Source organism: Pituophis catenifer, unplaced genomic scaffold (genome assembly GCF_029215685.1).
Source record: "Pituophis catenifer annectens isolate HBS135680 unplaced genomic scaffold, rPitCat1.0.hap2 SCAF_15, whole genome shotgun sequence".
In the NCBI taxonomy this organism is placed as follows: domain Eukaryota; kingdom Metazoa; phylum Chordata; class Lepidosauria; order Squamata; family Colubridae; genus Pituophis; species Pituophis catenifer.
The window spans coordinates 7792087-7810354 of NW_027256895.1; the positions used below are offsets into that span (position 1 = coordinate 7792087).

Genomic DNA, 18268 nt, shown 5'->3' on the forward strand with positions numbered 1-18268 from the left:
TTGCTTAAAGTCCATACAGAGGAATCTGCTAAAATAATGGTCAGCCTTTTCTAAAATGGAGATAAATGTACAAGATTCACAAACTCACCACATTTTGCATTTGAAAGAACCCTAAAAAATCCAGTACTGATATCCTATGATACTGTGTTAACTATACGTTCATAATCAGATTTTTACTTTATTTATGTAACGCTTTAGGAATGAATAGTATAGAAATGATGAACATGTCTCTGCAAATATTGGACATCATTTGAGCCAAAATCTGAAAGATTCTAACAGGGAACAAGAAATCAAATTTAATGGATGTATCGAAAGGGAGAGAAGAGTTGGTTAAAGATTCTTGGAAAATGCTGAAAATACAGCAGAAACAGCAAAAATGTTAGAATGGACAATCTTAATAAATCTTAATAATCATAAATATCCTACAGAAATCTTTCTTTGACAGAGATAAAAACTTCCATGTTCCTATAACTATGTCTGTCTGTCTGTCTGTCTGTCTGTCTGTCTGTCTGTCTGTCTGTCTGTCTGTCTGTTTCCCATAGATAGCAGTCTTTCGATTCCTTTTTTCAGCAATTTCTCTGAGCAAGAAAGACCACATGGGGTACTAATTCCTCTTTATGAGTTGCTCTCTGTGGTTGAGGTCAGGCCGCAAAACAATAATGTAGCATTTTGGCAGGAATATGCATCCCAGTAATGCAGCACTGGAGGCCAAGATGGAGAAGACCTCCACAGCTACCATGGCTTTGCCTTTTGTGCTCAGATAGGCTGGAAAGAAGGAGATCCACACACTGCAAAAGGCCAACATACTGAAGGTGATGAACTTGGCTTCGTTAAAGCTGTCAGGTAATTTGCGAGCAAGAAAAGCCACAATAAAGCTGGCGATGGCCAAGATACCCATGTAGCCCAAGACACAGTAGAAGAAGAAAGCTGACCCCTCATTGCACTGTAAAATCATTTCTTGGAGCTCTGAGTGCATGTCCAACTCAGGGAATGGGGGAGATGTTGACAACCAAAGAATACAAATGCATACTTGTAAGAGAGAGCATGAGAGGACAATAGAAAAGGCCAATCTTTTCCCCACACATTTTCTCATCTGAGATCCGGGTTTAGTGGCCATGAAAGCGACAACCACAGTGATGGTTTTAGCCAATACACTAGAAATGGCTACTGAGAAGGTGATGCCAAACATTGATTGTCGGAGAAGGCAAGTCACTTTGCCAGGCTGGCTGAGGAAGAGCAAAGAGGAGAGAAAACAGAGCAGAAGAGAGACAAGCAGGGTGTAGGTTATGGACTGGTTGTTGGCTTTGACAATGGGAGTATCCCTGTGCTTAATAAAAGTTCCAAGTACCCAAGATGTCAAGAAGGAGAAACGAAGAGCTGCTGAGGATAAACCAATTCCTAAAGTTTCTTCAATAGTTAGAAAAATCAGCAGTTTCAGGATACATCTTTTCTTTTCTTTATTTGGATAATGATCTTCTGGACATTCAAAACAATCGTCCATATCTGGAAGGAAAATCAAGGAATTTGACATCTAGGCATTCCAAATTATTAACTCATTTTATTAAATTTATGTCTCCTAAAGTTGTATATTAAAGTTTGCTTAGGTCTAATGAAGTTTGGTAGAATTCCTACCCTACCGTTTTGATTTGAAAACTTCCCTTCTGGGCATGGAACACAGTCATAGCAGCAGAACTGTTCCCCCTCAATCCCTTTCTTCCAGGATCCAGGGAAACAAGGGTCATTGCATCGAGAAAGTGGAAGAATCTGGTGATAACCATAAAAGGTTTAGAAAAGGGAGATATTTAAAATAGTTGCAATATTTTGTTCCTTTATGCAAGGAAATTATTTTTGACTTCACAAAAGAATACTGAATTTATCAACTTCATCAAAAACTTTTTTATAAAGTAGAAATTTCAATCATATACACAAGGTCCTGTTTGAAGGACACGGTGAGTAAATAATTAGACCTAGTGACAATCTCATGGAAATATGGCCAATTTTTTGATTATAAAAAAGAAATGTAAATAAAATATGCAACATGGCTTTTACATTTTAGTATTATTTTGTCAATTTGATAAGTGCTTGATAATCAACAACATTTGAAAAGAATGTGCCAATGTTTATTTAAAAAAGAAACAAAGTTCAGATTTCTAAAGCAATTATGTTCAATATCAGATCATAATGGATTAAACCATGTCTGATTCAATAATTTGATACCTGGTTAAAAGCTGGATGCCAGACAATCACATCTTCATCAATGAATAATTCTTTCCCCTTTGGAGCCTGGAGATCTATCTTTCCAACTTTGACTCTCTGAAAGGATCTATTAGGAAAAGTGATCAAGTTGGTAATATCGAATCCACCCGTTGCTTCCCCTTTCTCATTCAGGAACACTCTCTCCCCAGCTGAATTGTTAAAAGAAATGCCTTGAAGAAATGAGTGGAGCTACTTGAAAGAGAATAGAAGGGAGAGGGAATTGATAGCAATATAATAGAAAAGAGAACATCATTTAATTCAACAATTCTTCATATTCCAATAACTATTATTGAATGTGTATACTTAAAAATTGGTACAAAGCTGTTTGAGAGTCTCAGATTTGACTAACTTCCTTTCGCCAGATTTTAGAACCTGAGACTCAAGCATTCTTTGACACACAGATGAGAGGAAGAGATTATTGCAAAGATAGGTTTGTTTGATACTATGGATACCACCTTTAAAAGGACCACTTTTATTTTATTCCTCTAAAACTCTGACAGAGACAGAAAGCTTTGCTTGTCACTCATGAAAATTTTATGACCCACAAAGCAAGTTCTTGGAGAATTGATTATTTTTGGAATAGACAATGAAAAGTAATTTAAATTATCATTTTAACTATCTGTTATTGTGCAGATTACGGTCATTTATTATTAATCTCCTACCGACAACTAAACTGTGATTTTAATAGCAGCTCCTGGGTAATTAGAATAGCAGTATAATTGACAAAGACATGGTAGCTTAGTGGCTAAGAAGCTGAGCTTGTCGATCGAAAGGTTAGCAGTTCAGAGGTTCGAATCCCTAGTGCCACATAATGGGGTGAGCTCCCGTCACTTGTCCCAGCTTCTGCCAACCTAGCAGTTCAAAAGCACGTAAAAACTGCAAGTAGGAAAATAGGGACCACTTTTGGTGGGAAGGTAACAGCGTTCCGTGTGTCTTTGGCATTTAGTCATGCCAGCCACATGACCATGGAGACATCTTCGGACAGTGCTGGCTCTTCAGCTTTGAAATGGAGATGAGCACCACTCTCTAAACTCAGGAATGACTAGTACCTATGTGTGAGGGGAACCTTTACCTTTACCTTATAATTGAAATTATTTTTTTTGCATATAAGTTTTTTATTTTTAGATATACATGAGTATTGAATACATGAATAGTGTGGCATCTGGATATCATTAGTTTTGAAAGATTATTATTTCTGTATTTGTTTTATACAGCACAATACAAATGATTTGGGAGGGACCTTGGTGGTCTTCTATTACACCAACCTGCTCAAGGAGAAGACCCTACAACAATTTAGACAAATGACTCTCCAATCTCTTCATAAACATCTCCAGTTATACAACCCTTAGGAGGTCTGAAATCAATTTTTCGATTAATTAATTGTTCTCACTGTCAAGAGATTCTTCCTTATTTCTACATTTTTTCTTAATTTGATTCCATATGCAGATAATATAAAGACTTTCCACAATGGTTTCAAAAGATAATTCTATGTCAAACTGCTCATTAAAAAAGTAGAGTCCAATTCAAAGGGAATACCTGCCAAGCCTGCAGATTTGGAAGATCAGATTTTTTACCCATCATAGTTTTCCTCCTATTGAACCCCAACATGTGTAAAGCCTGCAAAGCATGAGCCACAGCATAAACAGCATTGTAGATGCTGTAGCTTTGTCCAGTCATTTCCATTTCAAACACAGGTGCAGGAAGATCCTCCAGCTTCATCTCCCCAGTGCATTTCCTACTCTGCATTTCTTGTAACTCTGGTTTTGGAAATGAACAATCAAATGCTTGTTCCCAAACGTCCTGCAGAAATGCATTTCTATAGACTGAAAGAGGATTTATGGTCTGAAGAAACTCCTTGAACCCTGCAAGTGCTGCTGAATGAACAGTGAAGGAAATAGCCCCACTGTACATGTTGAGATCCAATGTGATTTGAATGCCTGATAGTATAAAATCAATCTGTGCAGTCATGATCCATACCTTTCTTAATAATGCAGTTTCCTTGCTTTCAGGATCTAAAAGAAATCTTACAAATGTTAGCCGTGTAATTGTCCAGGATTCTCCACAGACAAGAAATGTATTGGCTTTGCTATTCAACATATTAAAAGAAGTAATTGACAATCTTTGATCAATTTGTTGGAATTCTTCCAAGCTGATCACTGGTGAAAGCCTTTGTATAAATGATGAGCAGATTCCATTCTTTGAAAGTAAGGGTTGCATTTTCTTCAAGAAATTTTCTCCATGGTTATTATCAACAGAAAATATCCCAATCCACGTCCACCTGAAATGATGAAGCAGTTGGACAATCCCAATGTACTGATGGTCTTCTTTGGAGACCATGAAATAAAGTGAAGAGAGCTTACCGGTCTGAAATTCCTCCTGGGCTAATGAGCCGTATGTCAGCTTTAAGAAAGTCCAGTAATATTCTGTTGAGTCTTGATCAAATTTAATTTCTCTAGTCTAGTTTTCATATAAAATATATCCAATAACATTTTTCCCCTAATCTTTTTTAAGAATATAGAAACAATTTTTAAAAAAATGATATTTCAAACATATGTCCTAGATTAATTGTTTTAATAGAAGCCATTCAAATCTTCCCTCATCTATGGAATGACCTCTGATAGTCACTTCCTGTAGCTGACATTATAGTTTCAGAAAAGAATGCTAAGTAGTAGACCTTAAAACATGCAGAACATCCTAACAGAAATGTAAGCCTAACTTTTGATGGGCATTAATTATTCCATAACAACAATAAGATTTAGAATTTTCTTCTCAACCCCTTCAATACTTACTTGTGGAATCTTGAAGAATCCTGTAATTGCAGCAATATGAGATGATGTGAGAAGATCCAGTCCCCCAATGATAGCCATGAGATTCTTCTGGCTATCACATTTGTAGTTAGGGATAAATTCCTGGGATTTGAAAAGCAGGTCCAGGGTAGTGCGGTAGGTCATCCTTGCATTATAGTAACTGTCATAGATGTTGAAACCAAGAGTGACATTGGGTAAGATCTGGGAGTCCTCATTGATCTCCTTCATAGCAAAGACCAAGGCAAGGATGTGCTGGTAGAACTTTGTTATTACACTGCAAAAGGAAAAAGAAGTTGATGATTCTTATAAGGTGGCATCATTTCTATATTAATAACTAATATTTCTTTCTCTGATGAAAGTTGGAATGTAATTATTTCTCTAAAATGCTGAATAATTTGTACAAAGTGCAAATTTGTTTTTTCTACAGTATTTGCATGATTTGGAAAAAGTATCTGCCACAAGAAGTATAAATAGTGCTTTGATATCACTATATAGGGTGACACAATAGCAGTACTCATGTATTTGAGGGTTCTTCAGAAGAAGAGGTGAACTTATTCTCCAAAGCAACCCAAGACAATACATGAAACCATGGATGGAAACTAACCAAGGAGAGAAGCAACTTGGAGTTAAGGAGAAACTTCCTAACAGTGAGGACAATTAACCAGCTTCAGACATTGTGGGTGCTTCATCAGTGGAGGTTTTTAAGAAAAGACTGAACAGCCCCTTGTCTGAAATGGTATAGGGTCTCCTGATTGAGCAGGAGGTTGGACTAGAAGACCTCCAAGGCCCCTTCCATTTCTATTCTGATTGATTGATTTCTAGATGAATAACAAACATTTCTTTCTCCGATGAAAATAGGAAAGTAATAGGTTTTCTAAAATGCTGAACAAATGCTGTACAAATTTCAAATTTGCTTTTTCTACAGTATTTGCATGATTTGCAACAAATATCTGCTACAAAAAAAATATAAATAGTGCTATTTTCATGGAACCGCATCTATTTTCTAATGTAGTTTTCACAAAAATATGAACATATATCAATCATTTATTGCATGTATGTACTGTATGTTTCGTTAAGAGTGACAAAACAGATTTTTTTTAAAAAAAATATTACCTTCAGCTTACTAAATATTTTGCACCAAGGTTTCATACATTATATGACAAATACTTTACCATAAAGTAAAGTAAAGAAAATAATTTATTCTTCTATAACTAAAAACATTTGAAAGACAAAGAGATTTAGATTAGATATCCAGTCTATGCTGAAAACCTTTTATTCACACAATTAGTTTGGAAGGAACTGATTAAGATTAAAAAAAAATAAAAATAATTCTTACTTTGGTACATTATAAGATGTTATACAAGGATGTTCGTCAAAATTAATTTCATAAAGGTTGTATAAGATGTGGGACACTATCTCACCAATGATGAAGTCTCCAGGCTGGTACCACTCATGTGGAACAAGGAAAGCATCAGTTGTAGGGCAGCTCAGAGACACTGTTTCCTTCACCAAAAACATCAGGAGGAGCAAACTCATTAAAATGCCTTTGTCTTTCATCCTATCCTATAGGAAATGTGGTATTTCCTAGCGATTAATTCTAGGTTTCTATCTGAGAGTGCACCTAATCAGAAAATCCCCCATTGTCTACTTGAAGATCCATGCGACTCCAAATTCATTTCTTAATAGCATCAGGTTTTGAACAGAAACTCTGACAGAGGAGAACACAGGAGGAAACCTGTAGCAATGTCTGACACACAGCTATTATTATCCTTGTGCCCGTCTCCCTGGAGTTCAAGATACATTGATTGTTGTTGAATTGAAATAGCCTTCTGTGCAGTCTTTGATGGTTTTGCCCAGTGAAGAAAATATGGTGATTCCTGTAGGAGATCATTACTTTGTTTCTGATAAGGTAATAAGTGGCTTGTGTTTAAACGCTTGTTTCAATGCACAATTGCTAATAAAATGTACAAAGGGGACTTTGCTATACAAAATACACTTGATTTTTGAAACTTACGTTCTTTTTTTACGACAAATGATAATTGCACGCCACCTTCCCTTAGGATGCATAGATATTTTGACATTTTAAAAAGTTTTCCATGGCTTCCTTCCAGATCCCGCTAGAAGGGAGGGGGATACCTCTATTGTTTCCACAATAGCTTGGGTGATATTTTTTTACTTATTTTAGCCATGAAGAGGCAATACATTCTTTACTTGATTTGGAAATGGACAGGTAGCCTTAAATCTTACTACGGGTTCAAATCCCTTTGTGGATCAATTCCAGCAGAGGGCTTAATTCCAGAATAAAATCTATGGTCGTTTACCCCTTACAATTCCCAAAGAGAGGAACGTAGTTCTCATCTTTCTTTCTTTCTTTCTTTCTTTCTTTCTTTCTTTCTTTCTTTCTTTCTTTCTTTCTTTCTTTCTTTCTTTCTTTCTTCCTTCCTTCCTTCCTTCCTTCCTTCCTTCCTTCCCTCCCTCCTTTCTTTCTTTCTTTCTCCCTCTCTCTCCCATCTGTTCCTCACTTACATTATAAGATTTTACTATACTATGATTGCTGAACATTTCAGAAACTAAAATGCAAATGAATGTATGAATTCACCCGAGAGACCTATTTGATGGAGTGGGTAAAGGAGAAAAGAGGCAATGGAGCTTTACATTTATGTCTAACTTGTATTGCATTGTCTAGAACTGTGATGGCGAACCCATGGCACGCGTGCCACAGGTGACATGCAGAGCCATATCGGTGGGCACGCAAGTGTTGCCCTAGCTCAGCTCTGGTATGCATGTGCGCACTGGCCAACTGATTTTTGAGCCTTCCAGGCCCACCAGAAGTCGAGAAACAGGTTGTTTCCGACCTCCGGAGGGCCTCTAGGGGGGTGGGGAAGGCCCATTTTTCGCTCTCCCCAGGATCCAGAGGCTTTCTAGGAGACTGGGGAGGGTGAAAACGGCCATTCTCCCCCAGAGGCCCTCCACAGGCCAAAAATGGCTCATTTCCCAAATTCCAGTGGTACCGGAAGCCAGCAAACGGGCCATTTCTGGCTTCCAGAGGGCCTCCGGTGGGATGGGGAAGGCTGTTTTTGGGCTGGTGCCTTATTAGTCCTCATCAGCTAAAACTTTGTCTGTATTGTGGTCTATGCTGTTATCGTCTCCGAAAAATATTATTTAAATAAAAAGGCTCCAGTGGGTATACTAAAAACTGATTAAATTAAATAAAACCAAGAGGAGCTGCTGCAAACACGCTCCAGCAGTAGCAGCAGCCCCACCCCCTTTCTCCAATGTCAGGTAGAAAAAAAACAGGTCCACAGAGGAAAGTTCAAATTATGTGATTTATTGCTTAGAGTTCATGCAGACAAATCTACTCAAATAATGGTCAGCCTTCTTTAAAATTGAGATAAATGTACAAGATTCACAAACTCAACACATTTTACATTTGAAAGAACCCTAACAAATCCAAAACTGATATCCTAGGATATTGTCTTAACTATAAAATGGTAATCAGCTTTTTACTGTTTTTAAGTAAAACTTTAGGAATAGATGATATAAAACTGATGAACATATCTCTGCAAACATTGGACATCATATTGAGCCAATATCAGAAAGATCCTACCAAGGAGCAAGAAAGCTAAATGGCCAAAATCAAATTCAATATATGTTTTGAAAAGAAGAAAGGACTTAGTTAAAGAATCTTGGAAAACAGACAACACAGCAACATGAGCACGTCTTTTGGAATGGGCAATCATAATAAATATTAATAATCATAAATATCACACACAAATACTTCTTTGACAAAAAACCTTTTCCTATAACTTTATATATAGTATTTTTCCTATAGACAGTATTCTTTCTATTTCTTTTTTAGGCAATTTCTCTGAGCCAGAAATATAATATGATGAACTAATTTCTCTTTGTGAGTTGCTCCCTGTGGTTGAGGTCAGGCTGCAAAATAATGATGTAGCATTTTGGCAAAAATATACATCCCAGTAATGCAGCACTGGAAGACAAAATGGAGAAGATCTCCACAGCTACCATGGCTTTGCCTTTTGTGCTCAGATAGGCTGGAAAGAAGGAGATCCACACACTGCAAAAGGCCAACATGCTGAAGGTGATGAACTTGGCTTCATTAAAGCTGTCAGGTAATTTACGAACAAGGAAAGCCACAATAAAGCTGGCGATGGCCAAGATACCCATGTAGCCCAAGACACAGTAGAAGAATGAAGTTGACCCCTCATTGCACTGTAAAATCATTTCATGGAGCTCTGAGTGCATGTCCAACTCAGGGAATGGGGGAGATGTTGACAACCAAAGAATACAAAGACACAGTTGGAAGAGAGAGCAGGAAAAGCCTGCTAAAAAGCCAATCTATTCCCCACCCATCTCCTCATTTGAGATCCTGGTTTAGTAGCCATGAAAGCCACAACCACGGTGATGGTTTTGGCCAGGACACTAGAAATGGCCACTGAGAAGGTGATGCCAAACATTGATTGTCGGAGAAGGCAGGTCACCTTGCCAGGTTGACTGAGGAAAAGCAAAGAGGAGAGAAAACAGAGCAGAAGAGAGACAAGGAGGTTGTAGGTGAGGGACTGATTGTTGGCTTTGACAATGGGAGTATCCCTGTGCTTCATAAAAGTTCCAAGTACCCAACATGTCAAAAAGAAGACACAAAGAGCTGCTGAGGCTAAACCAATTCCTAAGGTTTCTTCAAAAGTTAGAAACACCATCAGTTTCAGGATACATCCTTTCTTTTCTTGATTTGGATAATGATCTTCTGAACATTCAAAGCAATCTTCCATATCTGGAAAGAAAATCAAGGATATTTTTTCATCTAGGCGTTCACCAAAGCCTAGAGGTCATTGGTGCTCTCTGAGCTTGCTTGTTTTCTTGCAAGTATTTCATTACCCTAACCAGGTAAAAACATCTTTGCTAGTAAAGAGTGTTGTTTGATGTCAATTTATATTCTGGTGTCTTGCCTGTCTGTGTGGGTGAGGGCAGTTTTAGGGATTATTTGGTTGGGCTGTTTACTGATGGCTCTTCTGGACAATCATGTCCAGAAGCTAAAAACTATTGGAATGAAATTAAGATATGGCTGGAAGAAATGATACAACAGCATATCAAATTAAAACCAGAGGTGTTCATATTGGGTATCCTACCAGAAAAAATTAGTAAAGAAAATATTTACTTGATTATACATGTAATAACAGCTGCAAGGATTGTTTATGCACAACACTGGAAAGCAGAGAAAATACCTTTGGAAGAAGAAGTAATTAATTTTTTTTTAGATTGTGCAGAAATGAATAGGTTGACTTTGATAATTAAAGAAAGAGAAGATTCAGAATACTTTAAGATATGGAATAAATTCTACTATTGGTTAGAAAAGAGATACAAATAAGTAAATTAATAGTTATGTATAAAAATGCTGTAAATTAGAATACCTTAAGATATGGAATCAATTTTACCATTGGTTAGAAAAGAGATATAAATAAGTAAATTAATAGTTATGTATAAAAATGTTACAATTAGAATATTGTGTTAGTAATGAATTGTTGTAATTGATTGGGCGAGAATGAAAATGGAATAAACAAAAAAAAGAAGAAGAGATAGGAAGGATGAGAAGAATAATAGTAATATAGTCTTAGTAAATAGTTTGACAGTGTTAGGGGAATTAGTTGTTTAGCAGAGCGATGGCATTCGGGAAAAAACTGTCATTGTGTCTAGTTGTTCTGGTGTGCAGTTCCCTATAGCATCGTTTTGAGGTTAGAAGTTGAAACAATTTATGTCCAGGATGTGAGGTATCTGTAAATATTTTCCCAGCCCTCTTTTTGACTCGTTCAGTATACAGATCCTCAATGGAAGGCATGTTGGAAGCAATTGTTTTTTCTGAAGTTCTAATTATCCATTGAAGTCTTGTGATGGGTCAGGTGTCAGTTGTAAGGTTTCGAGGTCATTTCGAATAAAATGCACTTCAAACAAAATCTTTGAAGAAAAAACTCCTATTTATTGAGCACGACATCCTAACCTGACTCCAAACGAAGCCAACACTGACTTCCAGCCCCAAACCCTCCCTTTCCGTTCCCCACTCCCCTGCACTCATTGGCCATCTTCCAAGTCATTCTACCCCTTATCTACTCCAGCTCAAAGGAATTCCCCCCTCCCATCTCATCTCCTCAGAAACATTATCTCCAGGGAAAATAAGTAGGTGAAAAGTCAGCCGTCCCTTTCCAGATGCCTTCACTTCTCCTTCTTATCTCAGCACTAGAGTAAATGCAGGTTGAAGTGCTGACATCCAGCCCCTCCTCCTTCATTTTTCCAGGGTGGCCTGTGTTGAGGAATTGCGCTAGCTGGTCTGGATCACCATCAAACTTCCCTCTGAACTGGGGTGGGTCCTCCCTCACTGCCCTCTCCTCCCACTGCGGGACTCTGTAAGCCTGCCCTCAGTGCCGCTGGTCCTCTTCCTCATCTCTCATTCTAGGGTAGGGAGATGATGTCCTATCCAGGCTGCTCTGCTTGCTGTGTAAGGGAGAAACCCATGGATGCATCTTTGGGCTCCTTCTCCTTCTGCTGGGGGGGGGGGAAGGGCTGTGCTTCAGTCTACAGCCTCTCGGTTCAGTGGCCCAAACTGGCTCCCTCTTCTCCTTTGGCCTGCATGATGGCCCCTCCTCCCGAAGGATGGCACGGTCAAATTTCTCCTTCAATTCATGTATGAGGCTCTCAAGTAGCTTCCCTGAAGCTTTTTGGTGCCTGGCCTGTTGCCAGTCCCATAGCCAGTCTGCCCTCCCCAATTCACTTAGGGGTTTCCCCTTTCCCTGAACGTTCGGGAAGGGAAACTCAGCCTCTGTGGATTTTGGCAAAACCCCCGAATACTCATCTTTTCTCTTCTTGGGTTGTAGCACGATCGTCTGACCTTAGCTGTTTTGCAGCTTCGATGGAGGAGGGAGGGATTGAGGTCCTGTAGCATCCAAGCTGGCTGGGATCAAGACTGGCTCTTTTCCAGTTGCCTGAATTAAGCTCTCCTTGGAAAGTTGACTTTCTGCCATGACGTCCGGGCTCTGTCTCCATTCACTCCATACATCTGGAAGGGAGCTGGATGTCAGCCAGCTTGGCTTGGAAAGGAGTGTTGGCTTTCTGTCAAGTTTTGAGGTCGTCTCGAATAAAATGCATTTCAAACAAAATCTTTGAAGAAAAAACTCCTATTTATTGAGCACGACATCCTAACCTGACTCCAAACGAAGCCAACACTGACTTCCAGCCCCAAACCCTCCCTTTCCGTTACCCACTCCCCTGCACTCATTGGCCATCTTCCAAGTCATTCTACCCCTTATCTACTCCAGCTCAAAGGAATTCCCCCCTCCCATCTCATCTCCTCGGAAACATTATCTCCAGGGAAAATAAGTAGGTGAAAAGTCAGCCGTCCCTTTCCAGACGCCTTCGCTTCTCCTTTTTATGTCAGCACTAGAGTAAATGCAGGTTGAAGTGATGACATCACTTACATCAGGCTAGTTTTTAATGCTGGTTAGAATTAGAATAACAGAGTTGGAAGGGACCTTGGAAATCTTCTAGTCCAACCCCCTGCTCAGGCAGGAAACCCTACGCCACTTCAGACAAATGGTTATCCAACATCATAAAAACGTCCAGTGTTGGAGCATTCACAACTTCTGGAGGCAAGTTGTTCCACTGATTAATGGTTCTAACTGTCAGGAAATTTCTCCTTAGTTCTAAGCTGCTTCTCTCCTTGATTAGTTTCCACCCATTGCTTCTTGTCCTACCCTTGGGGGCTTTGGAGAATAGCTTGACTCCCTCTTCTTTGGGGCAACCCCTGAGATTTTGGAACACTGCTATCATGTCTCCCCTAGTCCTTCTTTTCATTAAACTAGACAGACCCAATTCCAGCAACCGTTCTTTATATGTTTTAGCCTCCAGTCCCCTAATCATCTTTGTTGCTCTTCTCTGCACTCTTTCTAGAAAAAGTGCAGCAGTTGGGGGGGGGGGTTGTATGGGTTCCTTGAAGGGCTGTGCGGTGGATTTGAATTCTCAGGGGTTCATAGGCTGGTTGTAGGTCAATGTGTTGGTTGATGAAATTGCTTCTGTAACTCCAGGCTCCAATAAACTCGCATGCATGGCAGTTTACTTTATTTTATTTTCTTTTCTTTTCTTTTATTTTATTTTATTTTCTTTTATTTTCTTTTCTTTTCTTTTATTATTTTCTTTTATTTTATTTTATTTTATATTATATTATATTATATTATATTATATTATATTATATTATATTTTATTTATTTATTTATTTATTTATTTATTTATTTATTGAATTTATATTATCGCCTATAATACAATACAACACAATACAATACAATACAATACAATACAATATAATATAGTATACTATACTGTACTGTACTGTAGTGTAATGTAGTATAGTGTAGTATAGTGTAGTGTAACGTACCATAACATAACATAACATAACATAACATAACATAACATAACATAACATAACATAACAAACATAACATAACATAACATAACAACATAATATAATCACCCACCCACCCACTGCCCTGGTCACAGCACATCACATGAGCCATTTAATGGGCTCCATCCCACTCTGGGTTCCCCAGGCCCGCTGGCAGAAACAGGTCTTCAGCGCCTTCCCAAAGAGTATTAGAGTGGAAGCCATTCTAATCTCTGGGGAAATGATGTTCCAGAGAGAGGGAGCCACCACAGAGAAGGCCCTTCTTCTGGGCCCCACCAGGTGTATCTTCCTAGGGGATGGGACCCGCAACATTCCTTGCCTCCCCGCTCTGATGGGTGGTAGATATGACTGGCAAGCGATGGTCCATCAGATAACCTGGTCCAAAGCCATGAAGGACTTTAAAGGTGACAACCAGCACCTTGAATTGCACCTCAAAGCAAATCGGCAGCCAATGCAGCTCCTGGAGGAGCAGTGATATATGTGCACACCAGGGTCTGCAGAAAACCAGGCGGGCCACTGCATTTTGCACCAACTGGAGCTTCTGGATGCTCTTCAAGGGCAGCCCCATGTAGATCGTGTTGCAATAGTCAAGACAGAAAGTGACTAGCGCATGAGTGACTGTGAGTCAGTTGATAGATTTGGTGATTCTTGTACTGCTCCAATAAAATTGGTGCTGTTCCGTGTCAGTGTGGGTAGAAATTAGGGATTTGGGATTGTGGCGATTGACTGATAGCAGTCTGATACAATATCTGATAGCAGGTTGCATTGGAAATAAATTTATGGGCAGAGAGTGAATAGTTATCACCCAGCAAGAAAGCCTTTGTTAAACTGCAGTAAAATGTATGGGATTCACAAACTCAATACATTTTACATTTCAAGGAAACCTGAAAAATAAATTGATATCCTATGACACTGTGTTAAATATATGTTCATAAAAGGGTAATCAGCCTTTTTACTGTATTTATCCAACACTTTAGTAATTGATACTATAAAACTTTTGAGCAGCTGTCTGCAAATGCTGGACATCATTTGAGCCAAGACCTGAAATATCCTAACAGGGAACAAGAAAGCTACATGATCAAAATCAAATTCAATGGATGTGTTGAAAAAAGAAAGGATTTGATTAAAGAATCTTGGGAAATGGTTATAATACAGCAACATGAACAATTCTTTTGGAATGGGCAATCATAATAAATCTTAATAATCATAAATATCATACTCAATTCAATCTTTAAAAAATAAATAAAATAAATAAATAAAAACTTCCTATAATTTTGTATACTTTTCTTATAGACATCATTCCTTCTATTCCTTTTTTCAGCAGTTTCTCTGAACCAGAAATATCACATGATGTTCTAATTTCTCTTTGTGAGTTGCTCCCTGTGGTTGAGGTGTGGCTGCAAAACCATGATGTAGCATTTTGGCAGGAATATGCATCCCAATAATGCAGCGCTGGAGGACAAGATGGAGAAGACCTCCACAGCTACCATGGCTTTTCCTTTTGTGCTCAGATAGGCTGGAAAGAAGGAGATCCACACACTGCAGAAGGCCAACATGCTGAAGGTGATGAACTTGGCTTCATTGAAGCAGGGAAAGTTGTGGGTCCTCTTTCTTAAGTAAGGACATCTGGTGGGATCCAGAAGAAGTGTCTTCTTTGTGATGGCTCCCTCCCTCTGAAACATCATCCATGCTGATATTAGATTGGTCCCCACTTTGACCCTCTATTTTAAAGCCCTGAGCACCTGGTTTTGTCAATAGGCCTGTGGAACCCAGAGTGGGTTGGAACCTATGAAGTGGCTCAGCCGATTGATTGTTCTCCCCAGCGGTGTGTTTTTATTCTTTGTATAGTTTTTTTTTTTTAAAAAAAAATTAAAGCAGCTCAGAGACACTGATAGTGAGTGTGGGACCATATAAATTATCTTAAATAAATAAATTGATAAAATAAAAATTGCCACAATGTATGTCTTGAGGCAGTGATGGCTAACCTTTTTGCTGTCGCATGCCAAAAGCTGAGGGAGCACGGGGGTATTGTGCATGCATGTGCCCACACCCATAATCCAATTTCCCCTGCACCCCACCCCCCATGCATATGCACGCAACCACCACCACCACCCCACGCTCCCCCTGCTTTTGGCACGTGATGGCACAGTGGTCCCAGTAGGAGCCTGGGGAGGGCAAAAACAGCCTCCCCCCCCAGAGGCCTTCTGGAGTCTGGAAACAGCTCATTTCCCTACTTCCGGTGTGCTCAGCAGGCCTGTTTTTCTCCCTCCCCAGGCTCCAGAGGCTTTCTACAGTAGGAGCCTGGGTAGGGTGAAAATGGCCTTCCCCATCCCCCCAGAGGCCCTCCAGAGACCGGAAATGGCCCATTTCCCAACTTCCGGTGGGCCTGAAAGGCCCAAAAATCAGCTTGCTGAGCTAGGACAATGCTTGTGTGCCCACAGACATGGCTCTGCATTCCACATGTGGCATGTGTGCCGTAGGTTCGCCATCACAGTCATAAAGTGTTATTCAAGGATGTTCCTTAAATTTTAATTTGTAAAACAGGTAAACTATGTGAGACATTATGCCACCAATGATGAGAACAGGGGTAGCATCACTTGCAGACAAGTAAAGAAAGAATTTTACAGGAAAATGCATGATATGATTATTGAGGCGGATTACAAAAATATATGTATAGTGCATGCCTATAATGGATTAATAGATATAAAAAAGGATTATATCTGTAATTCAATTTGTACTGGTAAACTATTTGGGACATCATGCCACCAATGATGAGACGAAGAGAAGCATCACTTGCAGAGTACAGAGTAACTAGTTTCTATCTGAATTAGGGTTGCACATTCATTATAATTTGGGCTACTTCTCCTGTCCATAGAATCAGTCTGTCTGTCCGTCTGTCTGTCCATCCATCCATCCATCCATCCATCCATCCATCCATCCATATTTCTATCTCACTTTTTCTATTCCTCTCCTTCCCTATCTCACCTCCCCCTCCCTCCCCCTTCTCTCTGAATATCTGCCTATCTAGCTTCCTAGCTATCTATCTATTTATAATAAATTATAATCAAACAATAATAATAATTGGCTACTTCTCCAATCTGTCTGTCTGTCTGTCTGTCTGTCTGTCTGTCTGTCCGTCCGTCCGTCCATCCATCCATCCATCCATCCATCCATCCATCCATCCATCCATGTCTCTATCTCGCTTTTTCTATTCATCTTCCTCTCTTTCCCCATCTCACTCTCCCCCTCTCCCTCCCTCCCTCCCTCCCTCCCCACTCTCTCTGAATATTTCCCCATTCCTTTCTCTCCACCCCTCCTCTACGGATATCTGCCTATCTAGTTACCTAGCTATTTTGCTATCTGTTTATAATAAAACATAACAATAAACATATTCTTTATGGGATGGAAATGACATTCTTTTGTGCAGCTCACTATGCATTTACAAACTGGGTGGAATTTAGTCATTATGTCATCATACATTTTTCAATCCCTTTCACTTGCCATAGCAGGTTTGTTTCATTTTATTACTTTATTTCCTTTCCTTTCCTTTCCTTTCATTTATTATTTTATTTTTTTACAATATATACTGTTAGGTTCAGCTTGTAGCTTACTCCTAACTTGTTGGTCAGGCAATATATCTGTTTCTTTAAGAAACAACTGAGCCATGTAATCAGGGTTTGCTGAACCCTGTAATTAGGCTACAGTGCATAAATAAGCAGCACAGAGAAGCATTCGTTCTTCCTGCTTCTTCCAGATTGATACCTGATTGTATCCTGTTGCTTACTGCATCTGTTATATGGTACTGTATACCAAGAGTTACTAAAGTCTGTTTGCTTTGGTAAGGGAAGATACTTACTGGACTGATATTACTGTTTATGACCTTGGACTGTTTTACTTACACCGAGACTGCTTGTTATCTATAAAGTATTATTCTCACACGAGCTGTACGTTTATCTCCTTCCCTGTGTGTTTCTGCTCTGCTCGTTGCACAAGCAACAAATACTTTTTACACACACCCTAACATTGGTTATGGGCCCAGAACGTTCCAGGGCTCTTTAATTTGTTTTTGTGGAAGTGAGAAGTGCAGGCAGTGGGTGTAGTAGTCAAGATGATGGCTTTTGAGCAAGGTACAAGTTATTCTACCATAACCCGGTTGGATGGTACAAACTATGTTACCTGGTCCACAAAATGCTGTCTACTTTTGCGAAAAGAAGGACTGTGGGACATGGTTAATAATCCACCAGACATAACTGCATTGAATGCTGATGACGAAGAAGATGCCAAAAGGATAGCGAAGTTTCACAGGGACAATGAGCGTGCTTTATGCATCATTGGCCTGACACTGGGAGACCAGCAACTTGTCCATTTCCGGGGCGAAGAGTCTGCTGCGAGGTGTTGGACAAAGCTAAAGAAGCTCTATGTTCGTGACTCTGTGGGTGTCCATATCTACTTGACATGGAAATTATTTCGCTTACATCTTCAGAAAGGAGGAGACATGATGGCTCACCTGGACTCCATGACAGGGCTTTTCCAGGAGCTACATGAGAAAGACCTTGTGTTTACTGAACTGCAGCAAGTTTATATTATTCTTTCATCGTTGGATGACAGTTATGACTCTTTTGTTTCATCATTAGAAGTATTGTCCAGAGATGAACTAACATTGGCCAGTATAACTGGTAGGTTACTGGATGAGGCCAAACGTAGGCAAGAACAAGACCAGTTAAGGATGCAACAGCAACCA

The 18268-nt window shown here is 39.4% G+C and overlaps 1 protein-coding gene across 1 annotated transcript; it reads right to left on the reverse strand.

Annotated features, from left to right (window-relative positions):
* Positions 1-604: 604 nt before the first annotated feature.
* LOC139324865 (vomeronasal type-2 receptor 26-like) lies at positions 605-9853 on the reverse strand. Its single transcript, XM_070954614.1, has 7 exons — positions 9434-9853; positions 6400-6566; positions 5046-5337; positions 3793-4656; positions 2218-2445; positions 1638-1764; positions 605-1503 (listed from the first exon to the last, which is right to left on the reverse strand). Exons 1-7 carry the CDS (start codon positions 9851-9853, stop codon positions 605-607), a joined length of 2997 nt encoding a protein of 998 aa, XP_070810715.1.
* Positions 9854-18268: the final 8415 nt, after the last annotated feature.